This window comes from Colletes latitarsis, chromosome 7, assembly GCF_051014445.1.
Source record: "Colletes latitarsis isolate SP2378_abdomen chromosome 7, iyColLati1, whole genome shotgun sequence".
Taxonomy (NCBI): domain Eukaryota; kingdom Metazoa; phylum Arthropoda; class Insecta; order Hymenoptera; family Colletidae; genus Colletes; species Colletes latitarsis.
Genome location: NC_135140.1, coordinates 11,519,883 through 11,546,924, shown reverse-complemented (window position 1 = coordinate 11,546,924; position 27,042 = coordinate 11,519,883). Strand labels below are relative to the sequence as shown.

Genomic DNA, 27,042 nt, shown 5'->3' with positions numbered 1-27,042 from the left:
TTAGGTCTTCCATACCCCCACCTTTTGAGTTTACCGGTTGTTTATTGTTTGCAGACTTAGGATAGGCGATGTTTGATTTGAATGTTCCCCAACGATCAGAGGAACACTAAGGTCACGATCTGAATTCTTTTCTTTCCTGATTTCTGATGGAATTTTCAATAGTGACCCTCGTGTTTCTCTGCAATGTTTCTGTAGTTAATAAGGTCCTTTTAAAGTACAGGACTTTCCTAAATAGTTGAACCTCCTATACATGGAAGAGGAAGTAGCTGAGTGACGAAACGGTATTTCAGAAAACTATACCGTACGCTGTTTTCCCTAACTTTATCAGCATCCAATAATAAAACGCTAACTGCTTTCTTAAATTGTCTTTCTTTTCTCAATTCAAATATCAAATATAAATTCACCCTTTCACAGATCAGTTTTACACTGGGTGACTAAAACGTGAAATAATACAATATGATTTTGCCGTTTTCTGTAATCTTATTTGTAATTAGCTATCTAGCACTCAAAAGGTGACCAATTGATTCTTTCAATGTTAAATAGATATTTATTATAGTATCGATAACTTTACATTGGATTTTATCTTTATTATAATGGCTTAAGAAAAGAACTTTGCAAATAAACTTGATTTCTAAAAGGATCAATTTGAAATGAAAAGACGAATCCGGAGAGGCAATTTAGGAAAGGCAGTTCTACGTGACAATTCCAATCGAACGAGTTTAATACAAGTTGACAAGTGAATTGACATTACCAGGTGATTTTTCTGGTAAAAGCCGTTCTTCCAACGACAGTCCATCTTACAGATCAGAACCTGTAGATACGATTCCCAAGGAAAGCCACCAGAAAACATGGCACCTCCACTTTGTGGTTAACGCCCGCATGTTCTTTTTGTTTTCTTTTTGGTGAACCGTAGAGATGTTGCTGCTGTCCAACAACATCCACGACTACTACTTTGTGTCGCAAGGGAAGACGACTATCCCTGGCCTCGATGACGGCGAGGAACTTTTGATTACGGATGTAAGTGCTTCCCTTTGACTGGTCAAGCACTCTTCTATACGAACTTCGAGGTCGAACCGTTTACTTTCGACGCCAGAAAACAGAATTCAGGCTGTACGCCAACGGTCAACTCTCTTGTAGGAAACAAAATAAATTCGATATAAAGTCGTAACAATTCTTCTTAATATCAGCAATTAATATCAAGTATTATTCTCGTGGTACGATCGTGAAAATAATTCCACCTCGAAATTGCGTAACATCTTTTTTATATGATTGTTTATATTCCTTACTAGTATTCCGTTGTACTTAGAGGAATAAGACGCTCTTCGAGCTTTGTGTTTCTGTTAAGTGTGATGTTAGTGAGACTTCCTTTCTTTCTACGGGTCTTTTTGTGTTGAGATTTCTCGCTACTCGCCACATATTCTCTCTCTCTCTCTTTCTCTCTTTCTCTCTTTTTGTCTATTTACTTATTTCAGCTCTACGACGCGCCACTATCAAGCTGAACGTAACCAACTCATATTCTCTTTAACAGCACACACAGTAATTTTTGGCAACAAGAATTACGGCTACGACCGAAGACTCTGCTTTTAATTCTATGATCTATAATTTTCTTCTGTGTTTCTCTCTCTTTTCCCCTTGTTCTTCTCTTTCTCCTCTCTATCGCTCTTCTTCTTTCAGCATCTACCTGTCGCAAATAATCTGGCACACGTCATACCTTTATTTTTTACGCGTGTCACGTGGCAATCGCTCGTTTTTTCCAAAATTTTCCGACAAAGGATTCGCAAGAAATACGATCGAACTTTGATGAAACGTAGAGAAAACGGTGAGGGAGAGGGGGGTGATTAATGGTCTACAATTTGAAATTGCAAGCGATTGCCAGTGATACACTTCGATGATACCAGTTGCTCGTAAAGCAAACAGCTTAAATCGAGCAAAATAATGCAGAATTAACCCTACTGAGCAACCGGATCGGGGATTATTGGTACATTAGCCAGGGTAAGACCAGAATTCCTGGAGTCAACGACGCCGCGGACATGGAAGAAACGGACGTAAGTCCAAACCCCTGGGTGTATTAGAAATCTCGGCGAACTTCCGACTACCTTGTTAATTAGTCGCGAAAGAAAATCGAATCTCTATTCTTCTATTCTTTAACCCTCGAATGGCTGATGGTTTGGGATAAACACGATGTCATACTGATCCATGATAGAATTTTTTGCACAAAATTTGACGTATTTATTTGACATTATTTATTTATTTATTTACGGGAAAACCCATTAGCAAAATATATGTATAATGAATAGCGACGCATACAAAGAAACTTTAAAGCAAAAGTATAACGAAACCATAGAACAGACTTTGTATTTAAGGGAGCGTAACGAAATTAAAATGAAATACTTTCTCAAAATTTGTTTAAGTTAGACCTACGAGTTATTAGGGACGTAAAAGAAGATCTAATTCGTGGAGATAATAGGGAAACAGATTTAGCTAGGTCACGATGATCCTGCATTCGCTGTACGAGGGTTAATAGTGTCTCATTGGCGAGAGAAGGTCGTAGATTGTGAGGTAGTGGAAATGTTGGGCCGAGGTTTTCGACGCCCCCTCGCGCCCCGCCTGCGAAAGCTTCCTGCCTCCGCAATCGGGGTGCGGGGAGATGGTGGGAGAAAAAGAATACTTTTATTCCAAGTACTTTTGACTCGAGGAAAAAATGAAAGCCCCTCCAGGATACCCGCTCCCCGATCAGCTCCAATTTAACATATTTTTTTTTTTCCTTTATTGCGCATACGCTGCAAATGGAAATAACCAACCGATAATTTAGCTATTGTTTTACACCCATCGACGGACGAAAGTCCATTGTTTAGCTTTTGAAGGAAACCAGACGAAAGATTCGAGCAATATTAAAGTCTGAGGGCTCTTCTTCGAAGAAGGATCGATCGTTGCTAGATCAGGAGAAGCACACAGATATAAAAGAAAAGGAACGACTGTTCGGCTGGAATCGAGTTATCGAACTGTAATCCGTTTTCTTCGGAATGTTTCGCAGATATGTGTTTCTTGTCCAACAACATATACGACTATGTCAACGTGTCTCAAGGAAAAATCACGATCCCCAACGTCGATGACGGCGAGGAATGTTTGCTGACGGACGTAAGTCCTGGAAAAATGGATTCGTGGCCCCCCAAGTTCTTTTCTTTTTATTTTTACCTTCAACCCTACCCGTGTACTTTGTCACCGAACTAGAGATCTGTTTCATCCCTTGTATACTTCGAAACGATGTACATACATCCATTGAGATTTTGAACGAGTTTCCTTTCTGTAGTACCTACGGAGAAAATCGGTAATTAGTATCGGATCGAACGGAAATAAATAGATTTTTGAAACAGTTAAATAGACGAAAATATTTTCACTTCTTCAAGTGATACGGGAAATTACTAATAAACTGTTCTTTGAAATTGTAACTCTAGAATTTTTTTTAAAGATTGTCAATTAAATGTAGTAATAGTGCCTAGAATTTAGAAAAGACATCAAAATTAATTGACATCGAAACAAAGTATTGCGAGATTTACTTTGCATTTTGTATAATAATCGGTATCCTTAAATGGCAAAGTTTCGTTTATTATTCTCCGTCGGGACTCCATGTATATAATTTACACTCCATCTCCCCGGTTATGTACCCAGTTATCTATCCGGCTATCGTTTTACTAATTTCTATAGTTGATTTTTACAATTCCAGTTCTTAGTCTGAACGTACGTACCAGACGTAGACAAAACGAATCGGCTGGCCCTATTAAATGTCTCTTGTTTTAAATGAAACGGGTTGATTAACGATGATTCTAAACGGAAAAGATTACTTAAAGTTTGATTTCAAAACACGGGGTCAGTCGAGAGGTAGAAAAGTCCTAGAAAAGTGGATTATGGAATATTATACTCCAAAGAAAATTCCGTTGGTAGTGTGTTCACCTTCCAATCCCGGTAGACGCGACAGACCTGATTTTCTCTTTGATTCACCCATGAAGAAGACAGCCTCGAGATGGAAATTCTCGGTGGTTGGTCGGACGTCGGTCCCGTTCCTCAGAGAAGCGGTTCTTTTCCGACTTGAACCTCGAAAACGAGCTAAATCGAAGCGGTTGGTAGTGCCGAACCTGGAGAAATCGAGCCCTCTCTAAAGGATCAAACATAAGAATGGCTCCAAAAATGTCCTGTTTTTCTCATCAACGAAGGAGGCAATTCGCTTCTCCGTAAACGAAGCGATCGAAACCGAAAGGAGCATCGATCCTCCTTCGTCGTCTCAACTTTTCTATCTTTTATCTATAGTTTTGTGTTTACCTTTATCTTATTGAATTATCTACTCTAGGTCTCATACAGAATGTAAAATATAGGTGCAAGCGGCTACATAATGCAAGCATTGCTTCCGCTTTTTATCACTTTTTTAAAGCCACGCCCCTCTATTGAAAGCTTTCTCGACGGACCATGATTTGCTTCGCTTCGAAAGAATCGCTTATGCCACGAAACTTTAAAATCAGAGAGACTATCGACGAAACAATATTTTAAAATATTAATACCGAGTTTTCCTAATATTTATCACCCTGACTTTTCGACAGTCTCTCTGTACGAACTATTAAAGAACACACCGCCACTTTCAGTCATAATTTCGTCCGCTATTTGTACTGTGCTTGTGTGCTTCCATTAATAATTGTGCGTTCTCTCCAAATTATGAACTGCCAACGTATCAGAAGTGCTCCCTTGAATGTCCCGTATCGTTTTTTAGATGTGACCCTTCGTTTCTGATAAATGCACAGAATCGAAGCGTCGTATTAAGTTCAACGAAAATTGTTTGTCGCGTTTAAACGATCACTTCTGTTACGAAAGATTAAAAAACAATTTTTAACGATCGTCTTCCCGATAACAGCAAGCCTTCGACGTGCTGGGTTTCACCCAAGAGGAGAAGGACGACATCTACAAGATCACTGCTGCTGTAATGCACATGGGAGGCATGAAATTCAAGCAAAGGGGTCGTGAAGAACAGGCTGAAGCTGATGGAACAGAGGTACTTATTGTTTTTTTGCATTAGCCTCGTTAAATTTTCCATTTAATCTCGACACAACGATATTTTTCTTAATATCCTGATGAAATTCAACTGTTTGAAAAATTATAATGTGAGATTCTAGAGGCAAAAATAAGACAAAAATCAAGAATATTAATTTCTTGATTGAGGCTTCGTTAAAAAGTTATTACAAAATTAAATTTAAAAAATTCAAATCAATCTGGAAAAATTATTTTCGGTTAGGGGGGTCAATTACAATCATTTTTGGTCAATAGACATATCCTCGAATTTCTAACCATTTCCGAGAAAAAAATTCCTTACCGAAAATTTCATGTCTGACCATACCGTCGATATGTTTCACTGAAATTTCATATGAATCTTTAAAATGCCATAACTTCTGAACGGATTGGACGATTTTAATGTTTAAAAAAGCAAACTACGCGTATTTTGGTGGAGAATATGTAGAAATCGCAAAAATATTGGAAAAGTTGATCCCTGAACCCGAAAAATGAGAAAAACCCCATGAAAATGGTCCAATTTTCAAACGTTCATAACTCCTACAATAGTGAATATATTACAATGAAACTTTTTTCTGAAGTAGAGCTCATGGGTACCTACAAAAAAGCATTAAACAACTTTTCTGTTGGGCGTCAAACAAAATTACTAAAAATGAAAAAACTAATTTTTAAGAAAAATCGACAGGGGGTAGCTGCTGAAATTTTTCGGCGACAAAAAAAATTTTCAAATCGCTCTAAAAAAATTATTTCCGGTTGTGGGGGTAAATTACAATCATTTTTGGTGAATACACATACCCTCGAAATCCTACGTAGTTTCGAGAAAAAAATTCTTTACTGAAAATACCATGTCTGACCAGCAATTTCCCAGAAATTTCATGTGAATCTTTAAAATGTCATAACTTCTGGACGGATTGAAGGATTTTAATGATTGAAAATTCAAACAATACGTATTAGTGGAGCTCTGGAGCCCTAGAAAAATGGGCTGAAAAAATACATTGGATGTAAGGTCTATTCATACACCACTCCGTTTTACAGACGGAAATTTAAACTTTAATAACTTTTTAACGAAGCCTCAATCAACAAATTAGTATTCTTGATTTTCGTCTTATTTTGGCCTCTAGAATCTCCCATTAAAATTTCCCCCAAGGGTGGCAGAACACCCTGTAGTAACTGGGACAAACTAGAACATTATTTCAAACGAGATTAAAATATTTTTCACATTTTTTTATTAGAATTATTAATTAACCAAGATCCATTTTGGAACCAAGATTTTCCTAGAATTTAAATTTAACTAATCTTACTCTTAGTATATCTTAATCTATGATTAATGACAATAGGAAGGTGAACGAGTCGCCAAGTTGCTGGGTTGCGACTGTCAGGATCTTTACAAGAACTTGTTGAAACCAAGGATCAAGGTCGGTAACGAGTTCGTGACCCAAGGTCGTAACAAGGATCAAGTGGCGTACTCCGTGGGTGCCATGTCGAAGGCCATGTTTGACAGATTGTTCAAATGGTTGGTCAAGAAATGTAACGAAACCTTGGACACCAAACAGAAGAGACAACACTTCATCGGTGTACTAGATATTGCCGGTTTTGAGATTTTCGACGTAAGTTTTCTCGACCATATCACATGCAACACACACGTTACACCGATCACAAATGTAATCATTGGCGACTTTTACGCGGTTCAATTATTTCCTCCCTTGTACAGTAGATATACTTTTCAGCAATAATTCGATAGAAGAATAATTGATTTTATGTAAAAAAATATTTTAAACTTAATATTAGTATTTTTCAATATTTAGACTAAAATATCTAAGATATAACTAAGATTTCTACATATTCAATTTGGAAAAGATCTAATTCCCTTTCAAAATCAAAGATGGCAAGTAATTTTGTCCTATATAATATTAATATAGTATAAACAATACTTAAACACTTCCAAAATTTTGAACGGTAGCGCATGCTGTTTGAAAGTCGCCAACGTTTCGTTAAAAATACTCTAATAAGCAGAAAGAAATAAGAGAACTCATTCTAGTATATTTTCAGAAACATAATACCACATTGATGGCGGATAATTATATTTATCGTATGATAATTACAAGTAATTAGGTAATCCGTCGTATTTGGTGAAATATCGAAGACACTTATCTGTCACCAATATCTTAGCAAAGAAATTACTAGCAGATTTACATTAATTTAGGCCATTCGATTATTGATAACAGAATACACAAATCTAACTCACAACTACTCTTCACGAATCGTGAAAAATTCTAAACCGTTCGAACTTTGATTGTTCGTTGTTTAAATCCCTGAAAAAATAATGTTTTTAAACTTTTGCGTCATCGAACACTTGACACTCCGTTTCATTCTTCAGTATAACGGTTTTGAGCAACTCTGCATCAACTTCACCAATGAGAAACTACAACAATTCTTCAACCATCACATGTTTGTCCTCGAGCAAGAGGAATATAAGAAAGAGGGTATCGTCTGGCAATTCATTGACTTCGGAATGGACTTGCTCGCCTGTATCGAACTGATCGAAAAGGTACCTTCGTGTACAGAGACGTCCCAATGATCGTTTACTTTTCGTCTTGTTTTTTTCACTACGTTTTTATTCGATCTCGTTAAGAGATTTGCTAGAAAGTAATCCCCCTTGTAAACGTTTGATCTCATTAGGAGGTTCGTCCCAGAGTGTTTAGAACCTTTGACTGCCACCCTGTATAGAACCTTTGGATTTATCTATTGTTGCCCACAAACGATCTGGTTTGATCGAATTGTCTCAATGTTATGTAATATAACATAATATTCTTTGGATAGTGTTTTGGGATATTCAAACAATCCTTTGTATATATAATTTCTTTTTAAATAGTTCGAGTTTTTGTTACCCCATTTTGTTTCCCTTTTAGTGTGAACCTGGTGTATGCAAACCCACGTACAACTATTATTTTCTTATATAAGAACTGTAAAGTTTTACAGTGACAATATTATTGGAATTCTCCTTCAATTGTTCCCACCCACCATTTTTCTTTCGTGCGAGTGTTCACCCCTTAGTATTGTCTCAATCTACGCAATACTCAGAGAATTCATTATTCTGTACAGTTTAGTATTGTGTCCCCTATATTTTTCGAATTCTCGTTTGGTACAAACATTCATCACGAAAAGCATGATTACCCATTCCGATACATTTACATATCGTAGAGCATGTTTTTATACCTGAGGTATCCTCTAAACGATGGTTCCTTTGTGAAAAGGAAATCTGGTAATCGATACTTGCATCGTCGTTCGGAATTGCAAGCCTCGTTTCGATATTATTCTCATCATCGTCATCGTCGTTTCGAAAAACGTAAAAACAGTGGACTTAGTGGCTGAGTAGATTAAAACATTTGAAAATATTATTTATTTCTAACTGTCCATCAAGACAACAGGACGGTACACGGTTGCACAAATCTTCTGAAGGTGATTTGTTAGCCAGTTTTTTGAAAGTAGACTAATATGTTAGAAATTTAGTTCTTTTTTTTTTGTAAACGTTGGTTGCAATATCAGACACAGCGGTAAAATTGTTATACATTTGCACGGTATTGTGTTTTTTAAAGTTCTCCCACGGTCGTGTCCGAATATTTGCAATTTCGTGTCTGGGGATGTTTAACCCTCGTAGAGGACCATTTTCACCCAGCTATAGCTATTGTATTCTTTGTTCAATAATAAGAGAGAGTTTAACAACTTTTTTAATAGATACAAATATATTTTGTTTAAATAGTCTTTGTACAATGTATTTTTGCTAAAAATGTGTTGCTTTTCAGATATTTAGATTTAACGTTTAATAAAATTAAATTCAGAATTTTTTCTTGAAACCCACGCGAAATGGAAGATTTATTATGGGTCAAAAAGCAATTTTTAATTTTAATATTCCATAGTACGATGTACTGAAGTCAACACTATTAAATATAATAGTACTTCTCTTAATCTATTTGAAATTTCATTTTATGCAAATATTTGGACACCGTCTAGTAGTATTGTATTTTATTTCCTCAAACAACGACATGGTGTACAATCTGTCGCATACTGCAAAAACTTTTTGTAGATAGTTTCTTAAGGACTCAGGGAGAATCCTTAAGACGAAACGATTGTAAAACAATGCGCCAGGCCAATCGACGATCTAGAATTTTTTTTTAAATATCTATTCCGGCAATTTGACATTTTTTAACAATTCTCCATAAAACTGAGCAGTTCCTAAAATTGTAATAGCTTTGATCGTAAATTTTCAACAATGTCCCGTCGAAAAAATTCGTCAAACACAAGGATCGTTTCTTTTTTTTAATTGTTTGCTACGTTTTGGGAATAATCGTCGATTGACTTGTCGAAACGTTGACCAGTATCCCATAGTACTTGGGAATACCGTAAACAAAACGATTGAATGTAGAGGAATACAGAACTCATTAGACAAGAACCGTCTAAACCTTGTAAAAAAAAGCTGAAAAGTGGTGCAGTTTAAACACCGATGAACAAGCATGCCTGATTGTTGCTCGAACAGTTCAACAGCTTCGAGCAGCTCTGCATCAACTTCACCAATGAGAAGCTTCAACAGTTCTTCAACCACCATATGTTCGTCCTCGAACAAGAAGAGTACACGAAGGAGGGCATTCAGTGGGAGTTCATAGATTTTGGCATGGATCTCCTCGCGTGTATTGAACTGATCGAAAAGGTACAAAAAGACGAATGAATCGATCAATGGAATGGATCCATAGACGGATCCGCCATATGGGAAAAAATAAAAAATAAAAAAAAAAACAAGAAAAAACACGAACGCAGCATAAGGATCCGTGAGAGGACCACTTGGATTCCTTAACAATTGCACAATCTAACGCTTATTACAACAAAACGCAATAATGATCGTCCACTGTTTTGATAAATTGATTTTTCGTGATCAGTTTTTTCAGTTTGTATTGTCTTTTGCTGAGCCGTGTGATTTCGCGTTTCAGTGAGAAGCAAGCAGTCCTTCATACGTGCTTAGACATCTTAAAATATATATTTTTCACTTCGTTCCGTCCACGTCCTACAAATCATTATCATCATCATCATCATCATCACAGTTTGGTCCAGTTCGGTTTTCTTTCTTTTTCTCCTAATTGGTTGCTGGTCGGACAAACGTTTCCTTCCGTATGCTTCCATTCTGCTTAACACTAGATTTACATAACTCAATTTGACGGATTCCATAATTAGAATTACGAAACTCATTACGAGTGAAGTGATAAAAAATCACTAATATAATGTATTACTTGATTTTTTAGTCACCAACCAGGTGAATTAATCTGTATAAATGAATCCAAAATTTGTAACGACCGACGCCAGAAAGACACCAAACAGTTTCACAGAAATCAAATAGGGCGATCAAACAGATCTTATACTGATCGTTATTTTGTTCCCTTGTTTTTTTTTTCTGTCTCACCTTACGCCTCTCATCGTCCTACCTCATTCTTGACGCCTGTGTCACACACTGCTCGTTGTGCTGTGACCACCACAGTACAATGGCTTTGAACAGCTCTGCATCAACTTCACCAACGAGAAACTGCAACAATTCTTCAATCACCATATGTTTGTACTCGAACAAGAGGAGTACAAGAAAGAAGGCATCGATTGGGAATTCATTGACTTCGGCATGGATTTGGCCGCTTGTATCGAACTGATCGAGAAGGTATTCCCACACTTTTCTCAAAGATGAAACCAAAAAACAGACAAAAAAAGAAGGAACCGATCGACATAGCCACGCCAACGGAAGATACACGATTACCGATGTTTGCTGAGAGCTTTTAACCGATAGAAAAGGAACCATAAGCTCCTCGATTGCTTGTCGGTAGTGCAGTGGTAGATTATTGGGCCACGTTTTGTGTACGCTTACGTTCCACTCTTCTCGTAGTTCTTGATGCTGTTTAATTGCTGCTGTTGTTACTATCCTTGGGAAAAAAGGTAACCGATACGTCTACCTCGTTGTTCGTCGTCTGTCTTCATTCTTGCTTTACCCCCTGTGTTTTCTGATTTATCTCTACATATCCTTTCAACGGCACCAACGTCGTGCCCCCTCCCCCCATTACTCAGTTTCCCCCAGAATCAGGGATTGAAAAAGTTCTGAAAATAACCAGGGCTGTGGTGCCTTTATCCTAATATTTTATACCATGTAACCTTCGAAAGCCCCAGAAAACATTTTATTGTTACACCATAAAAAATGCATTAATTTTGATCCTTACAGATCACTATTTATCCTTTAACTTGTAGTCGAAGTTTGTCATAACAGAAGTACATAGATTCGACAAACTTTGGCATCCATCTGTCATTAACATTTATTAATGAGTTGAAATTTGTAAATGTCTACTGCCTGGTACGTTTCTTTAGGACTGCTTCGAATTTTAATTATGATAGCACGATTAATTACTTTAATAAGAGAAGTATTAAATATTACTTCAATTATTATTAAGTAATAGTGTGTTTGAAGTAGTTGTCAAGTTTGAAGCAGATCAATAAAACAAAAACAACCCTAAGGAAACAGTAGGGTGCCATCTCGTTGATACAAGATGTGGTTTAGGATTGTATATATTTATGACAAATTTAAAAAATAAAAAACATGCTGAACGTATCTAGAGTACATACAAATTTTAATATTGTATTATATAATTTATGAGATATATTGACATATCGTGAATAGTGTTTAGTAGAAGAAAACTTGTACGACCGATTGAATGGGGTCTTCAGCGTTTTGGAGCAACGTGACGGTACCCTAACATGTAACATTTGTGTCCTGCTGAAACATCAGCGTGGACTATCCTTCTCCCACGATAAGACAGAAAGAATATATAATCCCCCTCACCACAATTTACAAATCATTTCTTATATAAGCAGCATTAATGACGGCTGCCTTTCGCGTTTGTTTTCTGTTTCGTTGCTTTTCCCATCCTTGGTCTCGAGCAGTTCAACAGTTTTGAACAACTCTGCATCAACTTCACCAACGAAAAACTTCAACAATTCTTCAATCACCACATGTTTATCCTCGAACAAGAGGAATACAAACGCGAAGGAATTGAGTGGACGTTTATTGACTTCGGCATGGATCTTCAGCAGACAATTGATTTAATCGAGAAGGTACTGTTAAGCCGTGACACAAAATATTGGAAATAAATGGTCAATGGCTTCTGAGATTGGATAGAATCGCTGCGAACGAGAATGCAGGCTCCGAGACAATTATGGATGACGAAAAGTATCTTTAGCATGCAAATAGTTATCAGCCGCTCCCGTTTATCGTTCCATTCGAACAAAGCTTCATTCAAGATTGCTCGTTTATCGTTTATGTTTGTGTGCCTTGTTGCTGATTCCTTGCGTGGCTATACCTTACTCTTTTACCTCTCCATACTGTTATAGAAAGCGTCGAACACGTCCCGAATTCTGATTAACAGACGAATAACCTGATCAAAATCAAGTTAATCTGGTGTCTTTCAACACTTTCGATAGAAATAGTATTAAAGTATTTTGATTTTGAATCGGATAATCTTCTCGTTGAATCAGAACTATGAGACAAAATCGTACCAAATATTTATTTCACGTTCCGAAACTTTCCCTCCGTTTTTTGTCCCGCCTTTTTGTTTATTTGCATCGAAGAACTGCAAAAGGAGTATCATATGAAGGATACTGACGATTTTTGCACGAAATTGCGGATAAAGATTTGGTAATTTTTGTGAAAAAGGTAATGTAATGGTCCGTATAGCCGTAGAAATACCAGAATATCCAAACGTTTCATGCTTGCAAGCTTTTTTTTAATTGTGCCTGCATATTTATATGTACATATGCATGTGTTCGTAATCATGTGTTCCTACAGAAGCGAAAATAATTAACGATATGGAATTCTTGATGGTTTTCTCGTTCCAAAATTAAAAATCATAACATAAAACTGAAAGAATGGTAACAAGGATTAGCACCTCGATTTGGAGAAAATCTTTCAACGAATTTCTATCGTGTCGTTTCGAAAGCCTCGACAGATCATTCCAGAAATGATCTTTACATCAATTTCTGCAATAATCTCTCTGGTTGAAGAAGAAAGTAGAACAACTTTAACCAAAATGTTCTTTTTTTAAATTCTAAATTTAAATAGAGATTTAGAAAGTTGTGCCAGAGCAAACCTAATAAGAATAGCGTTGATTTAAACTTATATTTTATGGAATTTGGTAAAAAATTTAGTTTCTAAATGAAGAGAAATTTATTAATAATTTTGGTATTCGTGGGACATTCTAGTGTTTGAAACTTTTTTCAAAATTCTATGAACATTAGTTACGTATTTAGAGGATATATTTCAGAGTTTAATGCACATTTTGCGTCTGGAGAGTAAATTATGTTGGAAAAGTTATTATTTGAAAGCAGAAACGCTATTCTTAGGAGAGTTTTCACGATCAGACCACAATCTAACGCGTTCTTTTATTTTTCTACACAGCCTATGGGTATCTTGTCCATTCTTGAAGAAGAATCTATGTTCCCGAAAGCTACCGACAAGACGTTTGAGGAGAAGTTGAACAACAATCATCTTGGCAAGAGTCCTAACTTCTTGAAACCTAAACCACCGAAACCAGGCCAACAAGCAGCCCACTTCGCTATCGGCCATTATGCCGGAAACGTACGTTTCAATTTCATTTATTAAGGAAAGGGATTTAACCATTACAGAATGTTAAAATTTTTGGGCTCATTTCAATCTGATTTTCTTAGAGGAAGGGGAGATTTAAGTGAAAATCAATTGTACCGGTTGACTGGAAAATAATAGTTTGAATAATTTTTTTCAAGTTTCTTTTCGTTTTACCCATGCAAAAAATTGGTTTTCAATTCTAATATAAAAACTGTGTCTCTTGTTAGAATGGTGAAAATTCATTTGATTAAATAGCGTTTATGAAATGTCGTTGTCAGTAAAAAGAATACTAAGCGATTTAATGTAACAGGTCCCATACAACATCACTGGTTGGTTGGAAAAGAACAAGGACCCGCTGAACGACACTGTCGTCGATCAATTCAAGAAATCAAGTAACAAACTGTTGGTCGAGATCTTCGCCGACCATCCTGGACAGTCTGGAGACGCCGGTGGTGGTGGTGGTGGCAAAGGTGGACGTGGTAAGAAGGGTGGTGGTTTCTCGACGGTATCATCGTCGTACAGGGAACAGTTGAACAACCTAATGACCACTCTGAGAGCTACCCAACCCCACTTCGTCCGTTGTATCATCCCCAACGAAATGAAGCAACCGGGTGTCATAGATTCTCACCTTGTCATGCACCAGCTGACTTGTAACGGTGTACTTGAAGGCATCCGTATCTGTCGTAAAGGATTCCCCAACAGAATGATGTATCCTGACTTCAAGCTACGGTAAGAATTCATATTTTAAATCTTGGAAGTTTGTTATATTGTATTTAAATTAGTTTGATTCCCTTGAAAGTTATATTAGAGACTCTCTTGCTAGGGATCAGAATCTCTTAGTATATTGTTGGGTTTAAAAATATTTATAGCTTATCCAAGCAACGATAACTTCAAGAATATCTTGAATTAATAATTGTTTTCTCTTCAAAGCAGCGAAACCTCCTATATTTCGAAATTCACGTCTCTAAACTGTTGAAGATTTTAGACAATCTTAACAGTTTTATCAAGCCTGTTATAATAAGATTTTCATTAATATGTTGACCCCTGTAATGGTCACCGGTGACCGGCGCTTCAAGGCTACGTTTCTTTCAGACACTTAGAACGAATTCTAATACCTATAAACTTTAAAATAACGCGTGCCACCTGAAACGCTGTGAAATTATGATCTCTTATATATGAAAAACAAGCTTGACAATTAGAGACTAGTAGTTACGAACGACACATTATAAAATGATCTCTTTATATTGTGATCGTACAGTTACATGATCTTAGCCCCGGCCGCAATGACGGCCGAGTCGGACCCCAAAAAGTCCGCTCAGAGATGTTTCGACGAAATCGGTCTTGATCCGGACAGCTACAGGATTGGTCATACTAAGGCTAGTTACACACCCTAAAAAAATTTGATTTTGCGACATTTTTTCGTATTTTCGCCCCTTCTGTTATCCACCGTAGATTACTTATTGACTTGTCCGAAAATAGGTCTCATCCGTACACCCTTATCGTAATTCACGGATTGTTTAAATTTTATTTTACGGCAACAAATAATTGTTTTCACTGCACTATTTTGACCCTTCCCCGTCGTTTACGTTAATTAGTTTAATAGGCTTGTCAAAACGCAACTGTCTCGTATTGTTTTTCTCTACACCCCCCTCTCATAGACCAAATATTAGATACCATATGCACGTATACCAGGAAATTTGAAGAACACGTTTATTAGCGACCACACCCTTTGAATTGAACCCTAGAAATAGACATTGGTAATGAATATTTATTGTACGAACATGCACGCAATTCCGCCCCCTATGGATTAGTGATAAATATGTGCAAACAGCCTTGTGTGACCCCTAGAAGTTATAAGTTATAAGTTATGTAAGCAGTACGTATCAGAGGGAACGACATCGGATGCAGAGAGGATGTCCCTATGAAAACGACTACAAATTTTCCCCTAAAAATGTTTGGTGACCTTGTGTTAATAGAATCCGATTCCCTGTTTGTGCATTGTGAACCCTGACCTTTAGGTACAAGATTCTGGCTCCAGCAGCCGTCGATAAAGTGGCTTCCGACCCGAAGAAAGCCGCAGCGGCCATTTTGGAAGCGTCAGGCCTCGATCCCGATCAATATCGTCTTGGACACACCAAGGCACGTGTTCCCTTGCGATCGTGATCTCCTCGTCAAGCACGAGGACCTTGTCAAACACACACATTTATCATTTCAAACGATCTTTATTAAGATCCGTAAAGTTTATCGATCATTCAACTACAACTCCCGCACTCAAATAGATCAGATTATCGGTATCTCGACTGTAAGCTACGATTTCTACTATTCTACCGATCGATATTCAAATCAGTTTGAAACTAAGGAGATGCTAGTATTTATAAACATCATAATTATTCGCAAAGGTGTATATTTTAATTTTAATGAAAATTTTACTACAAATTGCGTAATTTTTACGAGCAGAAAGGAGATGTAGTATTGAATAATCGATATTGCCTCGTACGAATACACATGTGCTTAACCCAAGGAAGACATCAATACTCTCTGGACTGAGTTATGGATTTCTGACATGCCTAATTTACTTTGAACACTGCCTAGAATTTCTAAAACAGAATAACGTTGAGACCACACGGTTGAAGCTAATTAGGTTGTTAAGCAATTGTTGGGTATACTTCTGTATTAGAAATTTTTAAACACGTAACAATACAAGAGATCGAACACCATGAAGATCTCAAATTGCCCTGTCATTTCAATCTAAACGATATAACAATTAGATGGTGAATAAGTATCTAACTGTGCGTGGTAATCTTTGTCTGTTGTGCCGCCCCAAACCATAAAACGAACCACCACAGATACAAAATTCTGTGTGCCAATGCCATCAAAGAACCTTGCGACCCTCAAAAGGCGACCCAACTGATCCTGGACGCAATCAATCTGGAACCAGACCAATATCGTATGGGTCTCACCAAGGTATTCGACACCTTTGGTCTACCTTAACGCCATAACATAATAAAATAATGCTTCTATTCTTTTTAATAGCAACCCTTAACCTTTTTAACTAGTAAGAAACATTTAAAGATTTCCATAATCATCTACTCCGTTCGTGACGAAGATTCCCATTTAATTCCTCCACGAAAGATTCGTTGAATTTTTTAATAATTTATATAATACAGTGTATTTGTAGAATTTTAAAAATTGACAATGAATAGGTACAATATTTTCAACTAGAATTCAAGTCCTGTGCAGTTGAATAGTAGGTCTGACTGTTTGTAGTATATTCTACTTCCTATAAGCTCACACTACTGGGTTTATAGAAAGTAGAATATCCCACAACTAGTCAGACATCTTTCATCGAATTTGATAAGTAATTAATAAGAGGAAAATAAATCATTCGGAATACCATAAATAATTTATACAACTTATAGAATTTGTCTAACTAGTCTGACTATGTATAGTATGATCTACTATACTCTGCATTTCGTACATTCTTGTTTTAAATTATAGATAGTTTCTCTCCTGTAATTTGAATTATGCTACCACGAAAGATTCAAGTGCACGATCATCCAATAATAATGGAAATCTTTATTAACGTCCAATCATGTTTAAATATTAACGCACAGAATTGATTGCCGATGTTTTTATCTCTTCGCTGATACACGCAAGGTAACTTCTACGTTGCTTCTTCATATTTTAGGTCAAGCAATTGTGTTCTTTTTGTCCGTTTTCGAATTTTGCACGATAATTTGTACAAAGGTGTTCTCAACGGAACATTTTTACTTTGATTATTTTTGCTCAAAACCAAATCGTTAAATTTAGAATGTTGTATCAGTTTTACATTGCCTAAGAAATTACAGCGGCTTAATTTTGTTATAATTGTAACATTTACAAATTGATTAACCGATACATACAGAATTCGAATTTTCCATCCATGGAAATTTAAATGAAACGAATTTGTTAACTTGCGAATCTTTCGAGCTGATTTCGCGATCGAAAATAATCAAAGTATTTCGTAGACGATCGATACGATGTCGCTAATTGAAAGTTTTTGTGTTTTTTCGTTAATTTGAAAAACAACAGGTATTCTTCCGTGCCGGAGTCCTGGGTCAGATGGAAGAGTTCCGTGACGAACGACTCAGCAAGATCGTGTCCTGGATGCAGGCCTACATCAGAGGTTACTTGTCCCGAAATGATTACAAGAAACTCCAAGAACAGCGTCTGGCTTTGGTGGTTGTCCAGAGGAACTTGAGGAAATACCTGCAACTCCGTACTTGGCCATGGTGGAAACTCTGGCAGAAAGTCAAACCTCTCCTCAACGTCACTCGTATCGAGGACGAGCTTGCTGTGAGTGTTTTAACAAAATACTTGTATTTTCCAATCATAAAATATCCAAATACTACAAGTGACCTTACAGTAGCGGATACACAGGGTAGGGGTTCATAAAACATTCTTTGTTAGTTGATTTTTATTTCTATTTACAGCAGATAAATCTAGGATAACTGAAAGAAACGCGGTATCGAAGTCTTGCTGTTATAAAAGCACGGTCAATTTTCAATTCCAAACGTAAAAAAGAACAGCGAATGAAACATACATAATAACAACAACATAATCTGAAACATTTCTATTTTGTTGTTAGTGGGTTAAAATAAGACCAAACAGTTCATACTAATAGGCAAATATTATCCAAATTATATCGTATTTAATCTTATTTTAATCTAAAATAAAAAAATATATTGGTAAAAGTTTCATTAAAAAAAATAAGAACAGTAAAGGATCTTTGCATTAGGTACTAATATGTATGTATTGTCTCGCCGATATTTGAGCCCTGATCGGGTTAGACCATCGTTCATTTAACCGATCAAAAATGACTCGCAGTTATCCAAGATTTGCTGTACAATGTCTAGGGGTAGAATTCTCGAATCCTTTGCACTCTACTGATGACATACTTAACATGCATCATAACTTGGTTCAAGCTTCATTTATGATAACACAAACTGGATTAATTTTTGAGAGGAGCAAGAACACTTTTCAGAAACGTCGTCGCAAAATCGTCCCAAAATTGCTGTTGCTTATATTAAAGAAAATTCTTGGTACGCAAAGGGTTAAAGTTTTAATAGCGAGCTTCGAAATACTTTGGTGAATATCTTCGCAACAAATGTATCTTATAGTAGTTACATTGAAATGTAACATGCATATTTTAATCGTTTAAATTTTAAATACTTTTGCATCAAATATAGTATATGCAACTTTGATACTAGTAGTTTATAGTAGACACTTTGAGAACTTAAATGTAACGGGGTTCCTATTTTTATCGTTTAAAGTTGAAATATTTTGATAAATTTGTTACAGTACATGTTTGCAACAAATATATCTTATAGAAGTGACACTCAAGTGTAACATACATATTTTAATGGTTTAAACTTTAAATACTTTCACTACAAATATAGTATATGCAACTTTGATACTAGTATTTTATAGTAGATACACTTTGAGAACTTAAGTGCAACGGAGTTGCTATTTTTATCGTTTAAAGTTGTAATACTTTGATGAATCTATTTTAGTACATGTTTGCAACAAATGTATCTTATAGTAGTTACATTGAAGTGTAACATACATATTTTAATCGGTTAAACTTTAAATACTTTTGCATCAAATATAGTATATGCAACTTTGATACTAGTAGTTTATAGTAGACACTTTGAGAACTTAAGTGCAACGGAGTTGCTATTTTTATCGTTTAAAGTTGTAATACTTTGATGAATCTATTTCAGTACATGTTTGCAACAAATGTATCTTATAGTAGTTACATTCAAGTGTAACATACATATTTTAATCGTTTAAATTTTAAATATTTTCGCTTCAAATATAGTCCATGCAACCTTGATACTAATATTTTATACTAGATACACTTTGAGAACTTAAATGTAACGGGGTTCCTATTTTTATCGTTTAAAGTTGAAATATTTTGACGAATCTGTTTCAGTGCATGTTTGCAACAAATGTATCTTATAAGTACAAGTATCTTGGAGTAGTTAGATTACTTTGAGAATGCGAGTAAAACGCTCATGTGTCGATCGTATAAAGTTTGAACAGGGGAGCGTCGGAATACTTTGATGAGTCAGAGGATGAGCAACAGGATTTTTGGGCACGGTTTAGCGCAGCGTGGTTCTTAATTAGATCAGGTTGACATAAGGTCGTTACACGGTTTAATAATCGTGATTATCGAAATTCCCCACCGGGCCAAACGAAAATAAAGTAGTCGGAGTCACGTCCAATCGAAAATAGTATCATTCGCTATAAATGATGTTACCACAGCGTGAATCCGTCCGCGCCGGCGCAGTAAACCGATCCCTCCCTTCCGACCTGCGGTTCGGTATTCGTTCCCAACTACGGGAGAAAGCCGATTCCACGGCTCCGCGGTCCCTCGGGAATTACGAGTTCGATCGGCGTTACGGTCTTCTGGATCGTAAAAGGAGACTGGAGTTTAGCCCCCTCCCCTTCCTCGATCCTCCTGGAACGCGTTCTAATTTCGTCCACTCCCTCTACCGAGGCCGGTTTGTCATAACTCCTACTGCCTTGCTACTCTCGCACGGTTCCCTCCCTCGTCATCGGGATCGGTTATAAATATTTTTCTACGACGAATACCGCTGGAGTGGGGGCGGATGGCCGATTCTTACGCGGTCGACGCGAAGAGGGATTTTAGGTAGAAAAGTTGAGCCTCTGGTAAACCGGGGATCAGTTGGACCCGCGACCTCTCGACGACCTTTTCGAAACAATTTTTTTTTAATTGAACCGTGGTACCTTTTTTTTTCTACGACCGCGAGAACTCGACGGAACAATTAAGCTACTCGTGCATTTTATTTTTCTATACGTTTTATTCGACACGATAAACGGATCGCGACACGATCGCGCCTATCGACGAAGAGTCTCCCCTAATCGGTGCGCGCTCTTAGATTCTTCGATCGATCGATCGTTCGTTGCGTTCGAAGATCCGTTGGATACGATAAGATGGGTGACACGGTGGTCGAGGATTCGAAACCGGCGGTGAACGGTGATGTGGAATCGCAATTGCAGGCGCTCGAGGAGAAAGCGAGAAAGGCGCAGGAGGCCTTCGAGAGGGAAGAGAAGCTACGCAAGGAGCTCGAGGAACAGAACACGAAAATAACCGCGGAAAGAAATGCGTTGCAACGGCAGCTGGATGGCGAGAAAGGCTCCCTATCAGAATATATGGAGAAATCCCTGAAATTGGCTGCTCAGAAGGCTGATCTCGAGTCACAACTTCAGGTAAGTCATTTTTTCTAAGCCAGATACTCCTATACTTTACTGGATGAATATTTAATTCCGAATCAACTTCGTTTGTTCTAGTGAAAGGTGAAAAATTCGCGAGAAAAGAGTCATTATCAAATTTGGAATTAACAGTGTCGAGTCGTTTTAATTTAACACTATTTCTACCGAAAAACACCCCTTTGAAATTTTTATTTGCAATTATTTTACAAGTTTAATCATTTTCTACAATTGTTAAATTAATTAAATGTTTTTGGCAAGGAAAAGATATGCACAAAACAGCGGGTAGAAACAGTGTTAAAATACCTTAACCCCTTAACGTTCATGCCCGAGTCTGACTGCTTTGAAAAACGATATTTGTTTAATCCAATGGTTTAAGGGATGATAATATTTGTTTTCTTTCAAATTAAGTAGCAAAAACCACATTTTTAGAAACAAATCCAATAAAGAAAACTGATCATTCTTGGTTAACCCGAAAAATATGAGCGTTGAGGGGTTAAAAACGAATTCGTCGATTTCTGACTTTCTTTTTGAGTGATTATTTGGCAACTGTTTTGAAACGGTGTATCTAAACGTTTGCTCGAAACAATGCTCTCGCGTTAGAAAGTAGTACAATTGGCACAGTTCATTGATAACGAAACCAATCTCGCGATGATGAATGCTTGTCCTCCAAGAATCGTATCATGCACCAAACCGATAATTATATCTTGTAGAGGAATGACTGAATGTCGAAACAAAAGAGAATGGGGTTATCGATGTCTTCTCAACGATCCCAAATTCAACCGAGGACATTCACGTCTTACGGCTATAGTTACGAAAACATATTAGAAACCGAAATAATCGCGAATGGGTGGGAGGGGAAGCCTCAAATACTATGGAAAGAATAACAGGATGCGAAAGTATGCGAGAATTTATTTGTATTGCAGGTTTTGCTCTCCGAATTTCTCTTTTGCAAATCAAGTTCTTCTACAAATCTCTTTTCCTACACAATTTTAATAAAAATTGTACTGCACGTGAACAAAAGCTAACATGAAATTGCACAAAATTAACACAGAATACTTATTTAACGCTAAAAAGTATCAATGGGTCGCCTTTTGAATCACTCTCAAATTGGATTTGATTTGTGAAAGGGTTCATTTGGAACGAACAACTTATATGAATTTCTGAGCATCGTCTCGTATTTTCCGCGTATCGCGTTTAATCAAACAAGAAACATCATTCGTATCGCGTATTCAAACTATAGATAAAAATAATTTAAAAAAAAAAAAACGTCGATAGTTTCTCTGACGGTTGCGCTATTTCCATACGGTTTTCGAGAAATTTGGATCGTTGGGTGGTAATTAATCAGGGCACGGGTCGACAAATCAATTGCAAGTCGAAATTCCAAAGAGCCACGGCTTAGTAAAATTAGATGGCGATCAGCTTCGAACGCGATCCGTCCCAGGAGAAGTTTTTTTTAGGAAAGCTTAAAATTCGAGCACCGCCGGTGTCCGATCATAATTTAAATGAATCTGGCTCGGGTTACCGGGAACGGTGCACCTGACAAGAAGTTGATACATCTTCGTTGCGCAAGAACCGCACACAGTAGCGAGGGCGCATCATTAGTCAGACCCATGAATGACTTCACCGCACGTCCAGCGCGCTATTTTTCTTCCCCGACGAGTCATTCAGCCTTATCTCCATACTTATTCGGTCGTTTCCTGCATTCGTTCTATAATTACGGCGATCCACCGTTCTTTTGTCTCCGACGACCATTTATTCCGCCCTCGACTCGACACGCCTTCTTATTATTTTCTTGCTTTCCTTTCAACGATCGCTTCGCTCGCATTCGCATCAGACCGTGTGGTTTCGATTTTTTTATCATCCAGATTTTGAAATATTTGGATGAATATAGATCAAATCTATCGTGATATTATGCTCCATGGAGTAATATAAAATAAATTTATAGTTAATTCCTTTTTCAAGATAGGAATTACGTTGTTGAATTTGTAAACAATAGTTTGTACTACTTTCCTATTTATTTACTGATTTGAAAAATGTAAGAGTAAAGTGAATCAAAGTATACGTATTCTTTATTAGAATGCTTCTTTTAGACTTGCTTTTTTCCACGAGGAAAAGTCTGTCAAACTTATCATCGTTAACGTGGAAAAAACTATTCTTCCGGGCAACGCAAGCGTTTGCAATATGCAAAAATGACTAAAGAAAATGGGAATCGAGGAGAAAGTGAAACGAACATTCCACGAAAACTCGTATTTTGTTTGCGCCGGATGTGCAGAAGCGACTGTAACTTTGTCCTCTCGGTCGTTTTTCTTTTCTTCTCTCGACAGAATCGTCAATTCGAGTATTTTTAACGGAAACGATGCTCGAAAAAGATGAGGTTCGGTTACATCGCGGGGAACGAAAGAATCTCGGCTCGTTCCAGAATTCCAGACTATTCTTAACGGGTTGAGACTGTCGCACAGTCTCGTTTCAGGATTGATATTAAGATCGTTTCGGTCCCCCCCTTCGTGCTCGTCGCGACTATTCTTGTCGTGTCGTAGAATTTATAATCGCTGTAAACCGAAATCCAGCGGCCACGTGTTGGGATCAAAAAAATATTTCAACGATTCCATTCTACGCCATTACGTAGTATAAAGAAGATATGAAATCTGCAAGGTGGGGGGAAATTTCGCGATGAGCCATTTTCCGCTTATTATAAGTTAAATTCCTAAGCAGGTCCTCGAAAGGCACTATCGATAGCTTAAAATTGATTTTATCGCGGTTTAAGCGAATTTGCGGAAGATTATTCGCGACTACCGGAAGTAAGCTTGTAATTAAGCGGCCAAGCACGGCCAACGATGGGGGAAAGAAGCAGAATAACAGGAGAAATCGTTTAAATTGATTTAACGGTGTTCAGTCGTGGAGAAGGAACATCGAACAGCTCTTCCCCTACTTTAAAGCAGCCAAATTTAGCTACCGTCGATCCCAGATTCCAGGTTATTAAAAGTGGGCGTGGTTATGTGCTGGAACAGCCGAGAAAACGAAGGAGGTAACAGGTGTAAGATGTATTTATACGTTGGTACACTTACATGCGTCATCGCAAAACTTCTTGACCGTTCGTCTTCGTTCGAGAGATTCTCTTAGTCCCCGAATCAATTAACGAACCTCTTACGGTTCTTACTTTAACAAATGTTCCATTTCTTCTATCGATTACGATCGTTAGTAGCTTCCTAGCGCGTGTTTCTGGAATCCCACAATCATCAAAGCAAAACAGAAGACGTAATCAATTTAGTAAATACCATTATTTATTGTAAATTTTCTTTTCCAATTGTTTACACGACTGGAAAATACCTTTGGACTGGAATAGACCATCGGGTTAAATCAAACAGTTACCCTGAAACATGGAAACAGACATTTTGCGGCTGCGAATATAAAATTAAATCTTTGATCGAAGGACTTGGTACTCGGCTTGTAAATATTTTCAACAAAACACATCCAACGGTTCTTATTTTACTAAATATTCCGTATCTTCTATCGATTATGATCGTCACGATAGCAACTTTCTAACACGTGTTTCTAGAAACAAAATAGATGATACAATTAATGATGATACAATTAGTAAATACCATTATTTATCTTACATTTCCCTTTCCAATTTTTTACACGACTAGAAAATAATTTTGATTTAAAATAAACTATCGGGTTAAATGAAACAGTTGCCTCAAAACGCGGAAATAGACATTTATCCCAAGTCAAATTAGTTCCCTTTTATAAGCTGTCGTGTGGCTTATCGTAAATTAAATTTGGTTTAAGGCCACGTTTGACTCTCTTAAACAGTTTTGCTATTTTCTCGATTTATGAGAGTTTTTTGTAACAAATGATACCGCGCCCACGCAACACCTGAGTACGAGCCTGCTAAAATATACCACTTATTTATGTTTCCATGTTTCATCGTCGTAATGCAATATTTCTCAGTCTGGATATTAATATCTGGAACAAGCATATTACTCCTGGCGAATGTTCAAGAACTGTCGTGTATTTTTTTAGATTAGTCGGATGCAACACATTTAATTAATTGAACGCGTTTGTAAACTCTCTATTAAGTCACTATTGGAGACATGCTTCTATTGGACACGTAGTCGATGAATTTTTAATTAAATTACATTTCTATACATTAAACAATTCATGTATCAAAGCCCGAAACCTGGCAAGATTTTGTCGTTGTCATTCTACTGTGATTTAAAAAAAATTTATACTCTGTCTAAAAGCTATTAAGAAAGACAGTAAAGTTACGTAATTCGTGGCACGAGTAACTGTACTAATACTCATATCTAGTACGATATAACTGTACGTATGATAATTTACTCCGAATGTGATTGCAATAGTAAAACATAACTTTCAATCTGCGTCAGTTGGTCACTCTGAAAACAAAGTGCAACGAATTGATACTACTTTCGAACAAGAGCATCGAACAGAGGTAGTCGAGAAAACAATTATCGTTATCGTAGGATGGATTAATTAAAAGAAAAATGTGGAAGCGTCGAAGGATCGATAGCTAACTTTGTTTTGCATCGCAGGATCTCAATGACAGATTCAAAGAAGAAGAAGACTCAAGGAACAATCTGTTCCAAAATAAGAAAAAACTCGAACAGGAGGTATCAGGTTTGAAAAAGGATATCGAAGACCTCGAGCTGAATCTCCAAAAATCAGAGGCAGACAAGGCGACGAAGGACCACCAAATTCGCAACTTGAACGACGAGATCGCCCATCAAGACGAGTTGATCAACAAATTGAACAAAGAGAAGAAAAACCAAGGCGAAGTGAACCAGAAGACCGGCGAAGAACTCCAGGCAGCTGAAGACAAAGTCAATCACCTGAACAAAGTCAAACTCAAACTTGAGCATACTCTCGACGAACTTGAGGATTCCCTCGAACGTGAGAAGAAATCACGGTCAGTGTCTTACACAATTATAGTTTCGAACATTTCTTCAAATCTTGAAATATTTCATTATTATTTTGAAAGAAATAGTTGCATCTTCAAAGTTGCTAGTAATCTAAATATATTTTATTTATATGGATATATTATTTTGAAGTTTACTTATACGGTGTCTGAAACAAAAATTGCACATATAATGGGGATTTTTATATTTCTTCTTGGTATTTACTAGAACAATAATGTTGAACACTTAATCTTGAAATTGAATATTATGCAAATCGGTAAATTCGATAATTGTGTATAATTATTTGTGTAGAGCTGACGTAGAAAAGGCTAAGAGGAAGGTTGAGGGTGATTTGAAACTCACGCAAGAAGCCGTTGCGGACCTCGAAAGGAACAAGAAGGAACTCGAGCAGACCATCCAACGCAAGGACAAAGAACTGTCGTCCTTGACTGCTAAACTCGAAGACGAACAGTCGTTGGTTGGCAAACTCCAGAAACAGATCAAGGAGCTGCAAGCACGCATCGAGGAGCTCGAGGAAGAGGTGAGTTCTCGAATAATTATCTTTTTTCGGTGTATGAATCGGTTGATGGTATATTAAATATCTGCGTTTGGGTTTGCTTCGAAAGATCGAAGCTGAACGTGGTTCTCGCGTGAAAGCTGAGAAACAACGCAGCGACCTTGCACGAGAACTTGAGGAACTTGGCGAACGGCTTGAAGAAGCTGGCGGCGCGACCTCCGCTCAGATCGAGCTCAACAAAAAGAGAGAGGCTGAGCTTAGCAAACTTCGCAGGGACCTCGAAGAAGCCAACATTCAGCACGAAGCCACTCTTGCCAGTTTGCGCAAGAAGCATAACGATGCCGTTGCCGAAATGGGAGAACAGATTGACACACTCAACAAGCTCAAGGCCAGGTACGATGGGGACAATGACACTTATATAATCGTCGTGAAATAGTTCTCGAGATTAGGAAAATAGAATTTCTCTTGTATTTCTGGAGCTTTCAAGAAGCTGGTCAAAATACGAATTTAAAATTCGCAAAGCGGTTGTCGAAATCTACCCGTGTACAAAGTTTCGAGTTAACTCGACGAATTGCTTGGAAATATTTTTTTATAACCGTAAAAGACTTAATAGAATATCG

General features: G+C 37.2%; 1 protein-coding gene and 2 long non-coding RNA genes across 24 annotated transcripts in view; 1 reads left to right on the top strand and 2 right to left on the bottom strand.

Annotated features, from left to right (window-relative positions):
- Window positions 1-27,042, bottom strand: part of LOC143343497 (uncharacterized) — an 89,152-nt gene that overhangs the window by 37,995 nt on the left and 24,115 nt on the right. The gene's annotated exons all lie outside the window — the stretch shown is intronic.
- Window positions 1-27,042, top strand: part of Mhc (myosin heavy chain) — a 46,185-nt gene that overhangs the window by 11,010 nt on the left and 8,133 nt on the right. For 4 of the 19 annotated variants that reach the window (XM_076768443.1, XM_076768451.1, XM_076768442.1 and 1 more), the window contains exons 9-19: window positions 4,901-5,038; window positions 6,390-6,659; window positions 9,587-9,757; window positions 13,526-13,705; window positions 14,022-14,440; window positions 15,730-15,850; window positions 17,783-18,046; window positions 20,777-20,986; window positions 25,543-25,916; window positions 26,218-26,446; window positions 26,532-26,815. In XM_076768443.1, coding sequence (XP_076624558.1) covers window positions 4,901-5,038; window positions 6,390-6,659; window positions 9,587-9,757; window positions 13,526-13,705; window positions 14,022-14,440; window positions 15,730-15,850; window positions 17,783-18,046; window positions 20,777-20,986; window positions 25,543-25,916; window positions 26,218-26,446; window positions 26,532-26,815 — 2,660 coding nt within the window. Of the gene's footprint in view, window positions 1-913; window positions 1,018-3,034; window positions 3,139-4,900; window positions 5,039-6,389; window positions 6,660-7,429; window positions 7,601-9,586; window positions 9,758-10,576; window positions 10,748-13,525; window positions 13,706-14,021; window positions 14,441-14,969; window positions 15,083-15,729; window positions 15,851-17,777; window positions 18,047-20,776; window positions 20,987-25,542; window positions 25,917-26,217; window positions 26,447-26,531; window positions 26,816-27,042 lie in introns of all 19 variants that reach the window. The other 15 variants (XM_076768452.1, XM_076768450.1, XM_076768459.1 and 12 more) reach the window with 14 other exon arrangements.
- Window positions 14,256-14,738, bottom strand: LOC143343498 (uncharacterized). Its single transcript, XR_013079979.1, has 2 exons — window positions 14,595-14,738; window positions 14,256-14,544 (listed from the first exon to the last, which is right to left on the bottom strand). It is a non-coding gene; the product is annotated as an uncharacterized LOC143343498 (long non-coding RNA).